The 21,291-nt window shown below is 39.2% G+C and overlaps 1 protein-coding gene across 1 annotated transcript; it reads left to right on the top strand.

Annotated features, from left to right (window-relative positions):
* The first annotated feature begins 2,377 nt into the window (after positions 1-2,377).
* On the top strand, positions 2,378-3,031 carry LOC142176115 (uncharacterized). The gene has a single exon (XM_075243185.1). It carries the CDS (start codon positions 2,378-2,380, stop codon positions 3,029-3,031), a length of 654 nt encoding a protein of 217 aa, XP_075099286.1.
* The last annotated feature ends 18,260 nt before the right edge of the window (positions 3,032-21,291 follow it).

Below are 21,291 nucleotides of genomic sequence, written 5' to 3'. Positions count from 1 at the left end.
TCAGATTTATACCCTGACCCAGAGAAGAAGTCCTAATCAAGCTTGCCTACTGAATTTAACATGCTGACAGTTAAACATTAATCACAAAGACGATTCTGGTTTTATTTTAAAGTTGATTACCTAAGACTTGCCTAAGCGTAAAATAATATGCAGCCGTTACTAGAATTATTAAAAAATAGTTTGGAAGTTATTTTATCTAAAGCATGTTGTTCTAAACATTGCAAAGACATGCAGGGATTGTGACCAGTTTCACTTAAACAGGATAATCAAACATGAGACTGTTTTATGTCTTTTTTCATGCATCAGTAGTTTAACTAGGTGTGACTGAGCGAGTGCGAACAAGATCCTAAAACAGGGTATCTAACGTGCACATATGAAAATGTAGAGTGATTGCAGAATTCCTAAAGCATGATTTCTAAATGCCCAAAGAGTTACAGCATGACCTCAAGAAGTGCAGGAGCAACAATTTTATGTTGATGTTGTTATTTAGCCTAAAGCAGGATTTCTAAGTGGTAAAGTGATGCAAAATGAGATGCTGAAATAGTAAACCTAAGAACATGGTATCTAATGCATGACATGCTTTGAATGGGTTGATCTTACACGTGGATTCTAATGCACATATAGGAAATGTAAACCTAAGACATGGTTTCTACCCATTGATGTTGATAGCATACATAACTACCCTCCCCTTTTCACTAGCCAGCCCCAATACTTGTTTACAATAGATTATTACAGATCAATACTGAAATGAATTACATAAGTAGAAAAGAAAAATAAAAAGTTACACTATAGAGAGCCTGATTTGGATGAGAATTGTGTTGAACAGCTTCAGGGTGATGCAAGGCAATTATTGAATGCAATAAGAGATGCCAATCAGCTGGAAGATAATGACAATGTGACTAAAATGCAGGGAGTGGTCGATGACACTTCACATACTCAGAATAAGTCTAAAGGTAAGGCTATTGCTACAGGAACTCTGGCGATCTTCACAGGTCAAAAGCCTACTGGACATGTAGGAGGAAAATGGAAAGAGGTGAAGGATAAGCGTGTGAAGCCTGTCAATAATGAGAATTGTTTTCAAACAAAAACAGGACATAAGACTATGGCATTGAGTGCTGCAACCAAGGAGAATCAAGATGATAAATGTTTTGGCATTGGTGGAGATCGAAGATGAGCAGGCAGACCATGTCCAGATTCGGAATAGCTTTGCAGTTTTAGGAATGGAAAAACCTGATGACAATGAAGGAAATAATCTGATGTTGATAGGGGAAACCTCTGCTGCCAAAAACAGAGCTAACATGGAACCAAATGGCAATGTGACTGCAACTGCAGATGCTATTACTCAACTTCCAAAATATGATGCTCGTACAAAACAATTTTCAAAAGATACAAACCAGTTAAATCCAAATGCTATGGCTTTTAATCTTTCTGCTAAAGAGAATGAGCATCAAAAGCATACAAAACAAGAGTCCACAGCACAATGGGCTAATAAGATTTTTGGAAGCAAGTTAGTTACCACTAATCACTCGTGTCAGGATATCCTATCTCAAGAGACATATGGATTATCGGAACAAGTGAATGAGAAGGACAGACTAGCTCTGACTAGTGGCAAACTTTGGGACGATCAAGCTGAGGAGGATTCTAAAGAACGAGAAATTCCAAAAGGAATAAATGAAGAAGCTGAAGCTGATCAGGAGGTCATAGAGGAGGAAAATCAAAGTGTAAATGATAATGCAGCTATTGTAGCAGAACATACTCGAGATCCAAACAGAGCAAATACTCTGTTTCAAAACAGAGAAAAGGCCAAAAACATACCAGAGGAGGAAAATAATGTTGCAGACTGCAGTGAAGCCAGGAAACAACCAGCTACAACAAATACAGGCGCATCAATGCACTTGGACAAAAATAATAAATTGGATGGATTAAAATTCAATGCTCAAGGGGAACAAGGGATGAGTGAAAAAAATGACAATCAAAAAGAGGTTGGTCATAACAGTAGGGTGAGGATACTCAAGTATAATGATACCAAAGGCGTAATGACTCGTTGTCCCTCTCATGAATTGGCAAGACCAGTTATTAATCAAGAAAAAGAAGAGGAAAACATTTTGGGAAATGGTAGAGATTTAGATGAGGAATCCACAACTCAAAACTTCATCAATGTGGCAAGAAAAGGTGATATCTCTCCAACTCATATAGCCAAAGTTAAATCTGCTGCAAAAGGAAAAAAAGGAAAGATTAACAGAAACAATTCTGGCATGCCTACTACTGGGATCCAAACTCGACGAGGTTGTTCTAAATCAAATAATTGTTAATGGATGCAATTATTTGGAATATTAGATCCGTCAATACGCAACGAGCCTTTGAGAGGCTCGTAAAAATGCATAGACAACATAATTTCGATTTTGTTGGTCTCATGGAACCAATGCAGGATGGTTCAAAGTTGGAATTATACAGAAGACAAATAGGATTTTCTCAAGCATTTTCTAACATTTCAAATAAGGTGTGGGCTTTCGTTGACGAACTGTACGACGTCACAATTCTATATGACATGGAGCAGCAGCTGACATTACAAATGACTCATACAGAAACACACATTGTCCAAAATGTTACTTTGGTCTATGCCAAGTGTGATGCAATAGAAAGAATAGAGCTTTGGGATTCATTATACGCAATGGCAGCAGATATGGATGTTCCTTGGCTTGTTGGAGGTGACTTCAATGTCATATGGGATGATGAGGAGAAGTTTGGGGGACGTCCAGTGACTTTGAATAAAGTCGACGATTTCCGACATTGCATGAACACCTGTAATCTATTTGATTTGGGATTCAAGGGAAGTATATATACTTGGTGGAATGGAAGAGCGGAGGAAGATTGTATTTTCAAGAGACTTGACAGATGTATGGCTAACATTGAATTCCAACAAATGTTTCCTGGAATAGAAGTCACTCATCTACCAAATACTGGATCCGATCATTGTCCCATGTTGCTAAAATGTAATCTTGAATCAACTGTGATAAAGAAATCCTTCTGATTTCTCAATTGTTGGACAAAACATCCGACGTTTAAAGATGTGGTCAATGCAAATTGGAACGCAGATTTTGAAGCAAATCTTTTCACTTTATTCAACCACAAAATGAAAAAAGTGAAAAAAGGACTGTCACAATGGAGCAATTCGACATATGGAGATATTTTCAAGAAGATATCTAGTTTGGAAGAGGTCGTCAAGGTTCATGAGGCTCAATTTGAAATAAATCCAACTCGGGCAAATAGGGAAAGACTGTGCAAAGTTCAAGCACAACTTATCAAATTTCTTGCTCTTGAGGAACAATTTTGGAAACAAAAGGCAGGGATGGCATGGTTCAAAGATGGAGATAGAAACACTAAATTCTTCCATGCTCAAGTCAACGGCAGAAGGAAGAGATTGCAACTACGAGGGATTCAAAACAGCGATGGAATCTGGATAGATGACAATACTCAAATCGCAGAAGAAGCAGTTCATTTCTTTAAAGAACAGTTCCATGAAGAAAGATGCCCATCTGATTTTGATATTATAGGTCATGTTCCAAAATTAGTAGGAACGGAGCAGAACATTCAGCTGATGAAGCAGCCCACAAAAGATGAGGTCCAACAGGCTACGATGGGGTTAAATGGAGAAAGCGCAGCTGGCCCGGATGGTTTCACGGGAGCTTTTTTTCATTCATGTTGGGATATCATTGGTGACGATGTCTTTAACATGGTCAAGAGTTTCTTCAATGGTCATGAACTACCAAGATATGTTACACATACAAATCTAGTTCTATTACCAAAGAAGAAAGATGTGCAAACATTTTCAGATCTACGTCCAATAAGCCTGAGCAATTTCATCAACAAAGTTATTTCAAGGGTCATCCACGAGAGGCTAGTTAGTCTACTACCTACTCTTATTTCTGACGAACAAGCGGGGTTTGTAAAGGGTCGAAACATAGTTGAAAATGTGCTCCTCACTCAAGAGATAATCACTGATATTAGACTGAGATCGAAGCCCGGACCAAATGTAGTGATTAAACTAGATATGACGAAAGCCTATGATCGTCTTTCTTGGTTATTCCTCACTAAAGTCCTGAGGCAGATGGGTTTCTGTGAAACATTTATTGACTTGGTATATGGAATTGTGTCTAAAAATTGGTACACCGTTCTTATCAACGGTCAGCCACATGGATTTTTCAAGTCTACTAGGGGCGTCAAGCAAGGAGACCCTCTATCACCAACCCTCTTCATACTTGCAGCTGAGGCGTTTTCAAGGGCGTTAAATGATTTGCACCTTAATTTATACTTCTGTGGTTTTGGAATGCCAAAGTGGAGTCCAAAAATAAACCATCTAGCATACGCCGACGACACTATAATTTTTTCTTCTTCAGATGCTAAGTCGTTGCAGCTGCTAGTTGGGATTTTGGCAGCATATGAAAGAGCTTCTAGACAACTCATTAATAAGTCCAAATCAGCAGTCTACATGCATGAGTCTTCACCTGAAGATGTTGTAAATAAGGTTCAAAGAATCACGGGTATTTGCAAGCTGGAATTCCCTTTCATATACCTTGGATGCCCAATTTTCTACACTCGAAGGAAAATGGAATACTATGAGGGTTTGATCAATAAAGTCATGGACAAATTGCAAGCATGGAAAGGAAAATTATTATCGATTGGTGGTAGGGCGACTTTAATCAAACATGTCCTACAAAGCATGCCTATCCATCTCTTATTGACAATGAATCCACCTCCATTTGTCATTAATAAGCTACACAAGATATTCGTACTATTCTTCTGGAGTAGCTCTATTGGTGGCAAAAGTAGGCACTGGGCATCATGGAGTACTCTATGTCGACCTTATGAAGAAGGAGGAGCAGGTTTTCGATCTCTACACGATGTTGCAAAAGCTCTTTTTTGTAAGCTCTGGTGGAACTTCAGGACAAAACCAACTTTATGGAGCTCTTTCATGTCCCAAAAATACTGCAAAAAATTAAATCCTATTGTAGTACCTTGGAAAAATGGTTCGCATGTTTGGAGACGAATGCTGGAATGTCAGGACATTATAGAACATCAAATTAGGTGGCATCTGAAAATGGGATCTTCGCTCTTTTGGTTTGACAACTGGACTGGATTGGGAGCATTATACTTCAACACACCTGATGACTTTTACATTGATGAATCAGTTAACAATGTTACTGATGTTATGCATACAGGAGCTTGGGATGCAGACAAGTTAACCAACATTCTGCCTGAGGAATATGCAGCACACATTATCGACAATATCAAACCACCAGGGGAGCACCAATTGCTTGACATACCTTACTGGTGCCTTGAGACTAGAGGTAATTTTTCAGTGAAATCAGCGTGGGAGTATTTAAGACAAAGAAAGGACACGGGGGCAGCATACATAAAGATGTGGGTAAAGGGTTTACCATTCAAGATATCGTTCTTTATGTGGAAAGTATGGAAAGCAAAACTACCCCTAGACGACCATATGAAGAAAATGGGATACGCAATGCCTTCTCGATGCTGGTGCCGTGTGCAACCAGGAGAAGAAACGTTACAGCATCTTTTCTTTACATTGTTTGCTGCAAAAAAAGTGTGGTCATACTTCCTAATACATGCTGGAATTAAAATAGAGGGGTTGTCTATGCACCAGGCAATTGTGAAGTGTTGGACACTTAGAGTAATATCAAGATTGCAGCCAATTTTTCAAGCACTTCCTGCCATCATTATGTGGGAGCTGTGGAAGAGAAGAAACAGTTACAAACATGGGGAAGCAGTGACGATTAGAAGGGTGATTTATCAGGTGTCCACAACCATTCAATCGCTTGTTAGATTAAGGAAACCTGTAGTGGCTAACATTCCTCATAACTGGCCAGACATCTTGCAAATCATGGAACAGTACACGCCTAAATTGAAGATTACGAAAGTCTTATGGGAAATACCAACACAAGGATGGATTAAAGTTAATTGCAATGGGGCATCAAGGGGAAATCCGGGCAGGAGCTCAATTGGATATGCACTTCGAGATGATGAAGGCAATATAAAGTATGCTTGTGGAAAGTTGATACATGACACAACAAACAATGAGGCAGAGGCATTGGCAATTTTGGAAGCTCTAAAATGCTATGAGGAGAAAGGATTCAACAGAGTTATTTTGCAAACTGATTCGCTACTCTTGAAGAACACTATAGAAGGACTGTGGAATGTTCCTTGGGTCATTGCAGAATATGTAGAAGATATTGCAAAGATCATGTCAACAATTCATGTGAATCTGTCACATATCTTGAGAGAAGGGAATTGCTTGGTAGACCATCTGGCGTATCAAGCACTTGACATGGGCAATGTCAAAGCACATAGTTTTCAGGAACTGGATACAAAAGGCAGGAGAATTGTCAATAATGACAAATTACAATGCCCATATCTAAGGGTGAAAGTTGCGAGACAATAAGGATGAGCAAGACAAAGGAGATGGGGACTGCTGAAAGATTACAATTTTACAATAACTCTGATTTCTTTTTTGCAGGAACAATTTTTATACCATATTTGTGGTTTGGAAGTCAAAGGGGGATGTTACCAAATAATGTTCTTTCGGTCGGAGCAAAAATTACAATAAGCTCACACAGTTTGGCTCGTGCGCAGGAAGGATGTCAGCTCGTGCACAAACTGGAAGTAAACATATACTTGACAAGGCCAATGGGCAGGTGTGATGCCAGAAATTCACAGCAAATACACAATACGACTCCCAGTACAAACATCGAGTCATGGGTACAAGAAAATGGACAACAAATCTATGCATACACAGATAATGTTTGGGGCAGAACTAAACAAGAATTTTTTATTACATCTGTGGACCATCTCATGATGCCATTTCCAGAACTGTGGGAACAAGGTAGTGGCTCAAATCTGGGATTCGATTCCTACTATAATTTACACGACCAATGCAGCAAAACGAGTAGAACCAATCGTACACACAAAATCTGGTACAACAATATACCAGCGACAACACAGTGCTTGTATGGCAAAAAAAAGGGATGCTCATTTACCTCATATGACAAGTCGGGGCGGCTGCATTCATGTGAAGGAAGCAACAAAAGCAGACGCTGGGACATTCAAAGAACAGGCAATATTCATGTTCGAATCCTTATGGAGGAGAACATGATAAAGCAGGGAGATATCACACGTACTGAACATGCTTTGCTTCAAACGCGCTCGTCAAGCCAAAAGGAGCAACAATCATTTTATTATCAAGTGTGTTGTATTCGTAGGTGGCTACTAAGATTACAAAGTATAATTTTCCAGATTATACATCATCACATTAGGCGCATTATTAGTATACAATTTGTACTATCAATGATGAGTATTCTACTTAACATTGGTAATAGGATGTATGTGCATCTTATTTTTTACTTCTTTCATCGTTTAAGACCACCGGAATTTTGTAATAGTTGTAATACTCTATTTTTTACTTTTATATATAAAAAATTAGCCCTAGGCACTTGCCTAGAGGTTTGCCAAAAAAAAAACAGGGCCAGATTTCCAGCACCTGATTAGGACTTCCTCTCTTAGTTATGTAATAAATCACCTCAAATGCCAAGATTGTACCACATCCTTTCTCCTATCTGGGTGTGTCAGAGTTCCTTAAGGACCTCAAGGGATCCCGGGCAGTGCTCACACCCAAATTTCATAGCCAAGACAGGGTGAGTGCAGTGCAGAAAGGCCAACTTTTGTGTGTCTAAGTTCAGAGGGAGCTTAAGGGTCCCAAGGCAAGGCTCACACAAAAGGGGCAGAACTTAGTGGTCTAAGAGTAGAGTGAGAGCGCTTATCACAGTGTTGAAAAGATTTAAGCAGGAAAACAGTTTGAAAGACTTGTTTGAAACAGTTTTGTAAAACAACAGGGGGAAGTTGTTGAATAGGGCAGTTTTGAAAAGAGAGTAGAGTAATAGTTCAAACACAACAAACAAAATAGGTTCACACATAATCAAGGAACATAGGACCAAGGCAGGTTCAGAAACCACAAACAGGGGTAGTGGGGTTTGGGGACACATAGGTTACATAAATAAACACACAATTGCAGGAGTGCTCAAGTATAGAATCAGCAATATGCTGAAGAGTTAGAGAACACAGAATCATGTAACTTGAGGATAGCCAACTATATTTTGCACAGAGATGTTCATGCTAGAAATCAAAGTAAACACAAGTAAAGAAAGGCCATATTGGGGTATATCAAGAGGGGGAATGGCCCTTTTTAAACATGATGAGTCTAAGGGAGAGGAGACCTTCAGAAGCATGCTGATGGAGTGATGAAGTAAACATATCAACTTCAAGTTGAATCAACAGAACCATAAGTGAAAACATACTAGAAACAGGATGAAATGAAACAGTAAAAGAAACACATTGTTTTGAAACTTGAATTGAAATCAAAACATACTCATAAAGAAGTAAACACAAAGTGAGGGGGCAAGGGAGTAGAGTAATCAGCCTTGACTTGCAGCCGGCTGACTTAGAACAATAGCAAATAACCAGAGAAAAGAAAGAGAAGAAGAATGTTTTCCTTTTGTGTGAGAGAGGGTTTCTGAACTACTGTGTTCGTGTGCGTAATGAAAAGAGAAGAGAGTATATATAATAGTTTGAAAGCTAGTTAAATAAGGCAAGAATCAATTGTTCAGCAGTTATAGAACTGCAGAATCAATTAAGAACGAAAATCGGCCAAATATCCCTTAATTAAGGAGTAATTTACCAACGGTAGAAAGCAAGCAACAAATAAAGAAAGAATTCAAACAACATAGGTACATAATATGTAATTAGGGATAGATACATAAGGGTCTAATTAAGGAAATAACAGTGGGAATTAGTTAATAATACAGTCAACCATATAATAAGTAAAAAAATAATTTAAAGGTTATGAAAATAGGATAAGAATAGCCAAAATCAGTATAAGGTTATCAACACAGTAAATCATGGATTCATGAATCGAAAAATGGTACTATATTAAGGGAAATAGTATAGACTTCCATGAATAAACCAATAAATGGAGTATAAATAGGAATAACCATATCGGAAACCTTAATAAGACATTACTAGGGTGAAAATCATAAAATACTCTAATTAATCAAAGCATATTCATGAGAATCAAACATACAGACGAATCGAATGAACAAATAGTAAAGACAAACTCAGAATCCAAACCTAAAGCCAAAAATTAGGGTTTTCAAAATAATAACTCGGATAAAGGAGAAGGCTCAAACAAACGTTTAAACACAGTGAGAGTCGTAGATTAATACCAAAAAAATCAGAAGAAAGCGTTTTTGAAAAGGTGTTTAAGAACCCTAGTTCGAAGATGAAGAGTTACTTTAGAAAAATCGGAAAAACCTTTGAGGAAAACAACAAAAGCTCATAATATACACAAATCTAAAAGAAATCGGAAAGTCTTAAGAGTTAGGGTTTCAAAGAACTCAGGGAAGATGAGAAAACCTTAAAATGTTACTGGTTTTAGCCGGAAAAGTCATAGATCTTACTCAAATGGCCGGAGGTGGCTGAAAAATGGCATGAAGGACCATGGGTAGGAGTTGAACCGCTCCAGGTTCACCTGAGGACCTCAAGGTAGTGTTAAACCGGCGTGGGGTGAGGCAGAGGCCAGGAGATGATGAGAGGCCATGGTTTCCGGCGAGGTAGGTAGACGGAGAAGGTGGACAGAGTCCATCGGAGAGGAGGGGATAAGAGAAAGTTCTAGAGAGAACCAGAGATAGAGAGAGGGAGATAGAGAGACCGGTTGAGAGAGAATGAAAGAGGGAGAGGGGGTAGTCTTAGGGTTTAATTATGGTAAGGGGGATTTGGACCGTTGATTGAAATTAATCAACAGTTCAGATTGAGTGAGGGATTGGGTCGGGTGGTATGGTGTGTTAGCTTTGGGTCTGGCGGGCTATTTAATTTGGACCATGTTTAATTAGGCTATAATTTAAATAAGAATGGCTAATTGTTAAATGCTCATCAAAATTAGATAAATTATTAATAAAATAACTAATAATTAGATAAAATGAAATTAAAGCTAAATAGGTGAAATTAAGGTAATTAACTAATATTTAAAATATATAATGACTGTTTATTGAATTAAAATAGTATAAAGTGTACAATTAGGCTATAATTGCAAAATTATTGTAATTATAGCCAAACAATGCCAAATTGGCTAATTTTTGAAATAAATAAATCCTAATAAGATTAAAAATGATATATTGAGCTAAGAAATACTTTGAAATTACTAGTAAAGTAATTTATGAATAATTATTGGATATAAAGTACAGAATAAATTAAAAAAATAAATTAATAACATGAAAATTTATGGAAAAATACCAATTATTATAAAAAGTGATTTTGAAGGTATATATGCAAATTTAAAAATAGTTTGAGAAAAATTGGGTATCAACAATGCCTACTTGGACCAAAAGATCCCTAATTCACCCATTTCCTCATTACAAAGGACCCAAACTCATTTGGATTCCTAAGTCTAACTCCTGATTTTCTTGTGCAGGGAACTGTGAAAGGGAGCAGCCTTTAATGGTACATGGATAGCGGATGCTCAAAGCATATGACTGAAAAGACAAATGATTTCTTTTCACTTAAGGCCCTGCAAGGAGAGAGTGTACCCTTTGGAAATAGCTAAAAGGGGTACACTCTAGGATTTGGAAGGATTGAGAAGCCACTCACTCAATTGAGAATGTGCACTATGTCAATGGCCTGAAGTACAGTCTCTTATGTGTTTCTCAAATATGTGACAAGGGATATAAAGTGGAATTCTTGTCCAAGATATGAACATTCACAAATCTTGTGACTTGTAAGCTAGTGTGTGTGGCCAAAAGATACAGGAATGTTTACGTTGCTGATTTTAAGTCTCTACATGGTGGTGATCTAACATGCTTGAGTGTCATTGATGATGATGCTGACTTATGGCAAATATGACTGGTGCATGTGAGTTTTTATTTATTGAGCAAGTTGGTTATGGAGGACCTGGTTCATGAGCTAAAGCAGTCAACACTGCTTGCTAGTTGATTAAAAAGTGCGTGATCATGTCCCTTCTCGAGAAGTCTCTCTATGAACTGCTTAATGGGAGAAAGCCAAGTTGACTTACCCGAGAGCCTTTAGATGCAAATGCTTTATTCTAAACAATGGTGGCAAAGGGTCACATAACGAAGAAGATGAAGATGGAGAATTCACAAATGCTCCTGATGAAGCTATAGATATTGCAAATAAAAAGACTGATTTGATGAGTCAAGTCAAGTAGAGCGATAAAGGAGATGCAGTAAAATCTCCAAAAAGCACAAAGGAACACGGTCCCTCTATCACCTCGACTTAAGCTGAACATAGGGTTGTTGATGCTTTAGGTACTCCTGATGTAGAACAAAAGATTGGAAGTCATAATTCTGTTGATGTCAATGATGATTCACATATGGAGGAACCTAGTCTTTCAAATTCTGAAGTTCAAGTATCCAAATAGAAGCAAAAGAGTTCACATCCTTTTAAAATGTAATCACATCCTTAGACTCTGGTATTCAACCTAGTTCTAAGCCAAGGAACATGTTTTCCCTCTCAGAGCTCTCATCTAAAATAGAGCCTAAGAACATCAAAGAAGCATCGAAAAAAGCTAACTGGATAGCTGTTATGCAAAAAGAACTCCATCAGTTAAGAGGAACCAAGTGTGGCACCTGGTCCCTACGCCTTCATAGAATAGTGATTGGAACCTGGTCCAAAACACTCTCACTTGAAGGGTGCCAAGGGAATTTTGAGGTATCATAAGGAAACGCAGGACCTTGTCCTCCTCTATTTTTCAGGAGATTCTATTGACTTGGTTGGATATGTTGATGCCGATAATGTTGAATATCTGGTATAGAAAAAGCACATCTGGAATGGCACATTTTCTAGGGTCATGCTTGATCTCATGGGATACAAAGAAACAAACTGTGTGGCTCTTTCTACTGTTGAAGTTGAATACGTGGTTGTTGCTTCTTGTTGTGCTCAACTACTACATATCAAGAAATATTTTGAAGACTTTGGTGTATTTATAGCTTGAACCACGTGCAACATAAGAGGACAAAGCACATTGATGTGTGACATCACTTTTTGTAAGGATAATGTTGAAAAGGTTCTGATTTGTATAAAGTTCTGGAAGATGGAGGACCAAGTAGCAAACATCTTCACCTAGGCACTGAGCAGTGAACACTTCGAAAGAAATTGTCTGGAGTTGGGGTTGATCAAGCTTAACTAAAGACCTGGTCCCTCGATGATTGACTATGTTAAGAAGGAAAGGTACAATGCTAAAAAGTGTTTTTTGGCGACATTTAACTCAAATCTATACTGTTATTGGTATATATACATGGCAGTTTCAGGATAAAAAAAGTAAGAGTGACATTGCTCTTCTAGGAGTTTTTGCTCAATTTTCAAAACCTGTCAAGGAACCTGGTTCCTGTGACTCAGGTTAGTAGTCTCTTCAATACTTATATGCATTTTTAAAATGCTGAAGTGTAATTTCATTAATTTATTCTCATCTCTCTCAAAAATTTTGATGTCCGAAATGTTAAACCTTTTCCGAATTGACTTGTTGCCTCGAAAAACCATTTCCTTCTCTCACACCCAACCAAAATCGATTCTTTTCTTCTAAACTAAATCAACCTTATATGAAAAAGAATCCTTTTCTCCAAATATGAAAGAAGTGAATCCAACTCTATCGCCTTCCAAAATCCTAACTCTATATGAATCGAAACCCAAGAAGTCTTTGGTAGATTTTGATGGGACTTTAACTGAAAAAGAATGGGGTAGATCTAATATTCTCGAGAGTGAGGCTGAAATTGTTGTTGGGTTTGTAGATGACTTGAATGATGGAGGAATCGGTGAATCTGCTGGAAAAGGGGGAATTGAATGAGGTCCCTCAAATCCTTCTTAGGATGTTAATTCTGACGATGATCTTTTTCTCAAGGGTTCTGTGCTTAAATGAACCTCCAATTCAGTGAAAAAAGGATTGATGAAAAGTAGGCAGATTGATAATGAAGTGGTATGACCTACTGATGTGGTGATTGTGGAAGAGAGTATGAAGTGGAAAAATCTTCCCTTGTGAGAAAGAATTCAAAAAAATGAAGAAAAGAAAGTTGGCAGAGAAAGATGCAGCAGATGATAAGGGTGAACAGATTAAGAAGAAGAAGAGGGAGCAAGGTCGCTCAGGGAAAGAAAGGGTAGTGTGAGTGAGGAACCTGGTTCCTTACAGAAGCAAAAAGGTTGAGTTATCGGGTTTGGAGAGGTAGAAGACTCTGAAGTCTCAGAAAATGTTGTTAGGTAGAGTGTTGACTCTAATATTGCTGAAAAATGGAGGAACTTCTTGACATTGTTGAGTTCCAAAAAAATAGAATCACCTCTTTGTTCCTCCAAGTCTCAACATTTATGAAGAAGAAGTAAAAACTTCTATGTTATTGTGATACTTTGATGTTATATGTGCATGGAACTGAGTTTGTTATGGATTAGGAGAAGCTTGGGGACATTCTTTTGATCCCTATGTTTGATGACATTGGTACTTTAGTTGTTTAAATCATCATATTATGTATTGTTGAAACTATTGTGCTTTTATTATAATTACTATACTATGGGCAATTATTCTATTTTGTGCAATGACATTCACTTGTTGTTCTTGTTATTGTTTATGATGTGTTGCCCAAGTGGTATGAGTTAATATTACTGAACTTCTTTTTGGCTGTGCTTCTTCTGTTATTCTTTTCAATGATGCCAAAAGGGCGAAGTTATATAGGTGTCAACATGGGGGAGAACATAATAGAATTGATATGTTGTGTTGTGCATGAATGATAGCTCATCTTCACAGGGGGTACGTTGAACGTTGCTGATAACATGTTCATTATACAACTAATCCGTAGAAAAACATGTGAGGAATCTGGTTCTCAAAAGGAACATTAATTTTGGGTTTATCATCATAAAAAGGGGGGAAATTGATAAGTTATGTTATTTTGCATTTTGATGATTTGCCAAACAATCTTGAAGAACCAGTTGTGAACAGTTCCTTTGGTTTGGTTCTCATGGGGAATATTGCTGATTTGCAGGGGGAACAATGTGGAGATATGGTTCTCAGGGGGAATATCAATTCTAAGTTTTTCATCATCAAAAAGGGGAAAATTGATAAGTTATGCATCTTTTGTTTTGATGATTTGACAAACTTCATGAGAGAACCAGATAAGAAACCTGATACAACTAGTTCTCTTGCATTCAGAGTAACCAGTCAGATATCTGGTTCAATTCTCAACAAAATCATATAAGGGAACAACATAGGGAACAGATATGAATCGGTTCCCCTTGTCGTTGAATAGTCAACTCTACAGCTTTAAACTTTCTCAAGACCTTAAGATCACAAGGTTCTAGGTTGGGATCCAGTTTGAGATATGGCTCAACTCTTCAGAGTTGAAGGAAGAGCTGAGGGAACAAGTCTCTACCAGTTCCCAAGGAAACTATACAAGTCAACTCTCTAGCTTGAAAGTTATTGCATGCACACGCTACAGTACAGGAATAGTGCAGCAGTCAACTTTCTGTGGAAAGCTTTTTACCTACCTTGCTTATATCATTGTTAGTGATGTCACACATGTATTATTAACATCAAGGAAGGTAAAACAATCACTTGAACACTAGTAAATCAAAAAAAATATTCTCTCAAGTGCTAGCTACCAGATCTCTCAAGAGCAAAGCTACTGCAACCTCGAGGACCAGATCCAAAGATTCAGGATATCTTAAGTCCTTAGGTTTGTTGAGTCTTTATTATTTTGTTCTTTACTTGTAATTCCTACTTAGCTTAGTTAGAAGCATTGTGTAGGAAACCCTTTGTAAATCATAAACCCTTGTGTTTGTGTCTTGGCTAGAGTTAGTCGAGTTGTGAAGTCTTTGTAATAAAGTTATTACAAAGTGGCTTGTAATAGTGTTGTTACAAGTTAGTGAGTGATTAATTCTTTGTAATAGACTTATCACAAAGTGGCTTGTAATAGTGTAGTTACAAGTTAGTGAGGGATTAAGAGGTTAATTCCTAGGTTACAATAGGTTGTAATCTAAATATTACTCAATAGTGAAGTTGAAATCATACAAGGGTAGGTCGTAGTTTTAATACCATTGAGTTGGGAGTTTTCCACGTAAAATTCCTCTGTGTTCTTTATTTACTGTCGATTTACTGTGGGAACAAATATGGAGCCTGGTTCCCTATACTATTTGGTTTTACAGTCTGTTGCTTACGGTAGGAACTGGTTCTCTATACAGTTTGGTGGATGCTTAGTTTCTATCACTAATTTTGAGATTATTGTAAGGCATAAGTTATGGCTGCCAAACCATTTATGGGCATAAGCAGTCAGCACATCATGCCATATCCTTAATAGATGTCTCATATAGACAATTCTAAAGAAGACTCCATATAAGATATGGAAAGGTAAAAATCCCAACATAGGTTACTTTCACTCATTCGAAAGTAAATGCTTCATTCATAACAACGGTAAGGACAACCTTGGTAAGTTCGACCCAATGAGTGATAAAGGTATATTTCTTGGTTATTCTATTAACAGTAGAACTTTTAGAGTTTACAACAAACGTACACTATGTGTAGAAGAATCAGTTCATGTTATCTTTGATGATAATGACTCTATTGCCGAGAAAGGAATCATTGTAGGTGACGAAGATACAAATCAAGGTGTACCAAAGACAACTGAGTCTCAGGAACCATAGAAATCTACTAACAACAACAGTGAACTTACAAAGTCAACTAATGAATCTATCAGTAACCAGACTGAACCTTAAAAGAAGTCAACTACTCAATCTACTAAAATAAGACCAAATGAATGGAGGAGTAAACTTGAATATCCACATAAGCTCATTATAGAAAATCTGAACGATGGAATGAAAACCAGGGGAGTCCTTAAGAAAAAGGCCAACATCACACTTATCTCTCAAATTGAACCAAAGAAGGTTGATGAAGTCTTAACGGACCCCATCTGGGTACAAGCCATACAAGATGAACTTGATCAATTTGATAAAAATCAAGTATGGAAGTTAGTGCCTAAGCCATAAAATGCTACAATCGTTGGAACCAAATGGGTATTCAGAAATAAGTTGAATGAGGATGGAAAGGTAATCAAGAACAAATCCAAATTGGTGGCTCAAGGCTACTTACAATAGGAAGTAGTCGACTATGATGAAACTTTTGCTCTGGTAACGTAATTAGAATCAACTCGTATATTGCTTGCATATGCAACTTTTAAAGGCTTTAGACATTTTCAAATGGATGTTAAGAGTGGTTTCTTAAATGGTTTTATTGATGACGGGTTATATGTAAAACAACTCCTGGATTTGAAAAACATAATTTTCTTACCATGTGTAAAAGTTGACTAGAGTCCTTTATGGACCCAAGCAAGCACCTAGAGCTCGGTATGAAAGGCTAAGCTCATTCCAAACTAATCATGGATTCACCGGAGGTAAAGTAGATGCTACATTATTTATCAAAAAATCCACTGAAGGTAATCTCATTATTCAAATATATGTCGATGATATTATTTTCGGTAGTGTTAAATCCCTTTTGTGCAAAGAATTTTCAAATCACATGCAGAGTGAGTTCGAAATGGGTAAGATGGGAGAACTCACATTTTTCCTTGGACTCCAAATTCAGCAATCGAAGAAAGGCACATTTATTGTCAGACCAAGTACACAAAGGAGTTGATTCAAAAAATTGGCATGAGTAGAGCTAAACTGATTGGTACACCCATAAGTCCTTCAACAAATCTTGAAAAAATGAGAAGGAAAATCCAGTGGATGAAATGAAGCACCATGGGATGAATGGATCTTTGCTTTATTTAATTTCTAGTCGACTGTCACGACCCTAACCCCGAACCCGATCGTGATGGCGCCTCTCGTAAAGACAAGACAAGCCAATTAAACCCAATTCACTTTTTAAAATAGTTAAATAACATAAAAGCGGTCTAAAACATGATATAGCAATACTAAGTAGCGGATAATGTCAATAAAGTGCGGAAGTACAACCCAACACAGCCCTAACCGGGGTGTCACAAGTCACGAGCATATCTAAACTATATACTAGTTTGCTAAAGTCATAAACTACCACAAATGTTTGAAGAAGAACAGAAATGATAGAGGAGTAGAAACACAGGGCTGCGGATGTCTACAGCTACCTCGTAATCTCCGAAAGGCTCGCCTAGAACTAGAGGAAATCACCACTCCGGAGCGGAACCAGCTATGCCTGAATCTGCATACAGGGTACAGGGAGTAAGGTGAGTACTCCAACTTAGTGAGTAACAAATGTAAATAATGATTGAAAGTAAGAAAACACGTAATATACAAGGCATTATATAATGAAGTGGTAAAAAAATCACTTAAAATTAGTAAAACCAATAAAAATCAAGTAAAATCCTCTTCCAACCAGTAAATAGGTAAATGACAGATAATTAAGATAAAGTAAACAAATAGAAGTTCGCCCCTCGGGTACAGTATCTACCCCTTGGGCAACATCTCAGAACAGTACCAGCCCCTCGAGCTCAATCTCTCATCACAATGGGTACCCACGCTCACTGAGGGTGTACAGACTCCGGGAGGGGCCTCTTATGGCCCAAGCGCAATAACAGGCCATCTCGTGGCATCAAATCTAGGCCCTCGACCTTATATCAATCAAGCCACCTTGTGGCGTATATATCTCAGGCCCTCGGCCTCAAATCAGTATCAGTGTTTCCTCACAACTAGGCCCTCGGCCAACTAGGTGCTGGTGAAGGGAACTGAAGAACCCTGAACTGATGGAGCATGAGATGAACTCTAGGCTGGAAGGGCGCTGAGTGATGACTGGCCCTGCTGAGATCCATGATAACCATGACCCGAAGATGCCCCAGGATAACCTGGGCGAGCTGACTGAGCAGGGCTGAACGAATGGCCTCTGCTGTGCTGAAATTGTCCCCTCAAAAGAGCACCACTATAGTTGCATAATCCTCGAGGCCTCTTGGCCTCCCTCTCCTCTCGCTCCTGACGGCAAACCATCTCAATCTCACGAGCGATATCCACAACCTCCTCGAAGGTAGCACTAGTCACCCTCTCCCTGGTCATAAGAATACGGAGATGATAAGTAAGACCATCAACAAACCTCATAATCCTCTCTCTATCTATCGGAACCAACCAGATGGCATGACGATCCAACTCAGAAAACCTCAACTCATACGGTGACACATTCATATCCCCTATTGCAATCACTCAAACTGCCTGCGCAGCTCCATTCTGCGGGACTACGGCACATACTTCTCCAAGAAGAGAATGTAGAACTGCTGCCAAGTAAGGGGAACTGCACCAATAGGCCTACGCCTCTCATACGCCTCCCACCAAGTGAAGGCTGCCCCAGAAAACTGAAAGGTAGTAAATGCCACACCACTTGTCCCAAGAATCCCTGTTGTACGAAGCACCCGCTAGCACTTATCCAAGAAATCCTAGGCATCCTCACCCTCTGCACCATTGAATGTCGGAGGCTGGAGTCTACCATACCTCTCAAGTCGATGATCCTCATCATCCGGCATAACTGGTACCACAAAATCCTGAGCTGGTGCAACCGGCTGGGCTGGAGGTGACCCCGACGTCTAAAGCCCCTGCACAACCTGCTTAGGTGTGTGAGTAGCGAGAGTTCGGTTGCCTCCCTCGGCCTGTGAAGTAGATGCGGCTGTAGTGGCTGAAACCGCCTGAGGCAGGCCAGTGCAAACTGATAAGATTTGTGCCAAGGCCTCTTGAAGACCCGAAATCATGATAGGCACAGTTGATGCCTAAACTAGTGCTGCTGGAGCATCTATAGCTGGAGCCTGATCCTGAGCTGGGGCAGCTGGTGGATCTACAGGTGCTGCCATCACTACTCTGCCTCTACCACGACCATGATCGCATCCACGGCCTCTGGTGGCACAGCTGGTGGCACTGGTGGTTGTCCACCTTATCCGGTGACTCGTGTCCTCACCATCTATGAGAGAATAGAATAACAGAAGTTTAGTACTCGGATCAACAAGTTCGCATGACAAGAATTTCAAGAATATGAAGTTTTTCCTAAAGGTTCTGCAGCCTCTCGAGGATAAATACAGATGTCTCTGTACCGATCTGTGAGACTCTACTAAACCTGCTCATGACTCGTAAGACCTATGTAGCCTAGGCTCTGATACCAACTTGTCACGACCCTAACCCTGAACCCGGTCATGATGGCGCCTCTCGTGAAGACAAGGCCAGCTAATTAAACCCAATTCACTTTTTAAAATAGTTAAATAACATAAATGCAGTCTAAAACATGATATAGCAATTCTAAGTAGCGGATAATGTCAATGAAGTGCGGAAGTACAACCCAACATAGCCCTAACCGGGGTGTCACAAGTCACGAGCATCTCTAAACCATATATTAGTGTGCTAAAGTCATAAACTACTACAAATGTTTGAAGAAGAACAGAAATGATAGAGGAGTAGAGACACGGGGCTGTGGACGTCTACAGCTACCTCGTAATCTCTGAAAGGCCCGCCTAGAACTGGAGGAAATCAGCACTCCAAAGCGGAACCAGCTACGCCCGAATCTGCACACAGGGTGCAGGGAGTAAGGTGAGTACTCCAACTCAGTGAGTAACAAATGTAAATAACGACTGAAAGTAAGAAAACACATAATACAAAAGGCATTCTATAATGAAACAGTAAAAAAATCACTTAAAATCAGTAAAACTAGTAAAAATCAAGTAAAATCCTCTTCCAACTAGTAAACAGGTAAATGACAGATAATTAAGATAAAGTAAACGAATAGAAGTTCGCCCCTCGAGCACAGTATCCACAAATCCGCCCCTTGGGCAACATCTTAGAACAATACCAGCCCCCCGGGCTCAATCTCTCATCACAATGGGTACCTGCGCTCACTAGGGGTGTACAGACTCCGGGAGGGGGCCCTTATGGCCCAAGCGCAATAACAAGCCATCTCGTGGCATCAAATCTAGGCCCTCGACCTTATATCAATCAAGCCACCTCGTGGCGTATATATCTCAGGCCCTCGACCACAAATTAGTATCAATGTTTCCTCACAACTAGGCCCTCGGCCTTACTCAGTCAAAACTACTTACAAGCCCCTCGGGCAATAGTAAAATTGTGTTTCTCAGCCCAAACATCATATAAAATCTCATTTATGTCTTAAAAACGGAGTAAACATGGTTGAGTATGAAAAACAGTGGAAAATAACATGACTGAGTTCAAGTATAAAGTCAAAACAGTGAGAAAATATCAATAAAAAGTCCCGAAGGGTTCAAATAGTTGGCACTAGGCCCAAATATGGCATTCAGCCCAAGTAATGAGGATAGCAAATAGTTTTCATTCAAATACGCGGTAAAATCATCAATTGGGATGGACCAAGTCACAATACCCAATAGTGCACGACCCCACGCACATCATCAAGCGTGTGCCTCACCTTAATATAGCACTACAATGTGCAAATCCGGGGTTTCAAACCCTCAGAGTATCATTTACAATCATTACTCACCTCGAACCGGCTAAATCTCTAGCTCGCGACGCCTTTGCCCCTCGAATCGGCCTCCACGTGTGTCGAATCTATCCAAAATCAGAGCGAGTACGTCAACTCATGCTAAAGGAACAAAGCCCAAGCAAAAACAATCAACAAAGGGCACAAATCCCGAAATTTCCAAAACCCGACCCCCGGAACCACTTCTCGAAAATCAGAAATTTTTACATCAATAGATTCCTCATCTCCCCACGAGTCTATGCATATAAAGAATACTAAAATCGAAGTTCAAATGACCCCTCAAATCCTCATTTTAAGGCATCTTAAACTCAAGCCCTAATCCCCCATTTTTAGCCTTGTAATTCCTTTAATTTCAGTCTTGATCCATGAAATACAACCATAGAAATGTGTTTTAGGTCCAAAATCCTTACCTTAACGAAGTTCCATTGAAACCTCCCTTCCAAATCGTCCAAAAGCTCTCAAGCCGAGGTCAAAATGGTGAAAACCTTCCAAAAATCGCGAAGGCAAGCTTATATACATTCTGCCCAGACATTGTCGCATCTGCGACCTACCAACCGCTTCTGCGGTACCGCATTTGCGGTCAAACCTCTATTTCTGCGGAAATTCATTAATCCAGCCTAAACCGCACCTGCGGTCCAATCGTCGCATCTGCGGCTCCGCAGGTGCGGCCCCCATACCGCATTTATGATTCCAGACATCCCTCAGCCTTTCCGCTTCTGTGGCACACTTAA

The sequence above is a fragment of the Nicotiana tabacum genome, chromosome 22, assembly GCF_000715075.1.
Source record: "Nicotiana tabacum cultivar K326 chromosome 22, ASM71507v2, whole genome shotgun sequence".
NCBI lineage: Eukaryota > Viridiplantae > Streptophyta > Magnoliopsida > Solanales > Solanaceae > Nicotiana > Nicotiana tabacum.
This window is presented reverse-complemented; position numbering and strand designations above follow the sequence as displayed.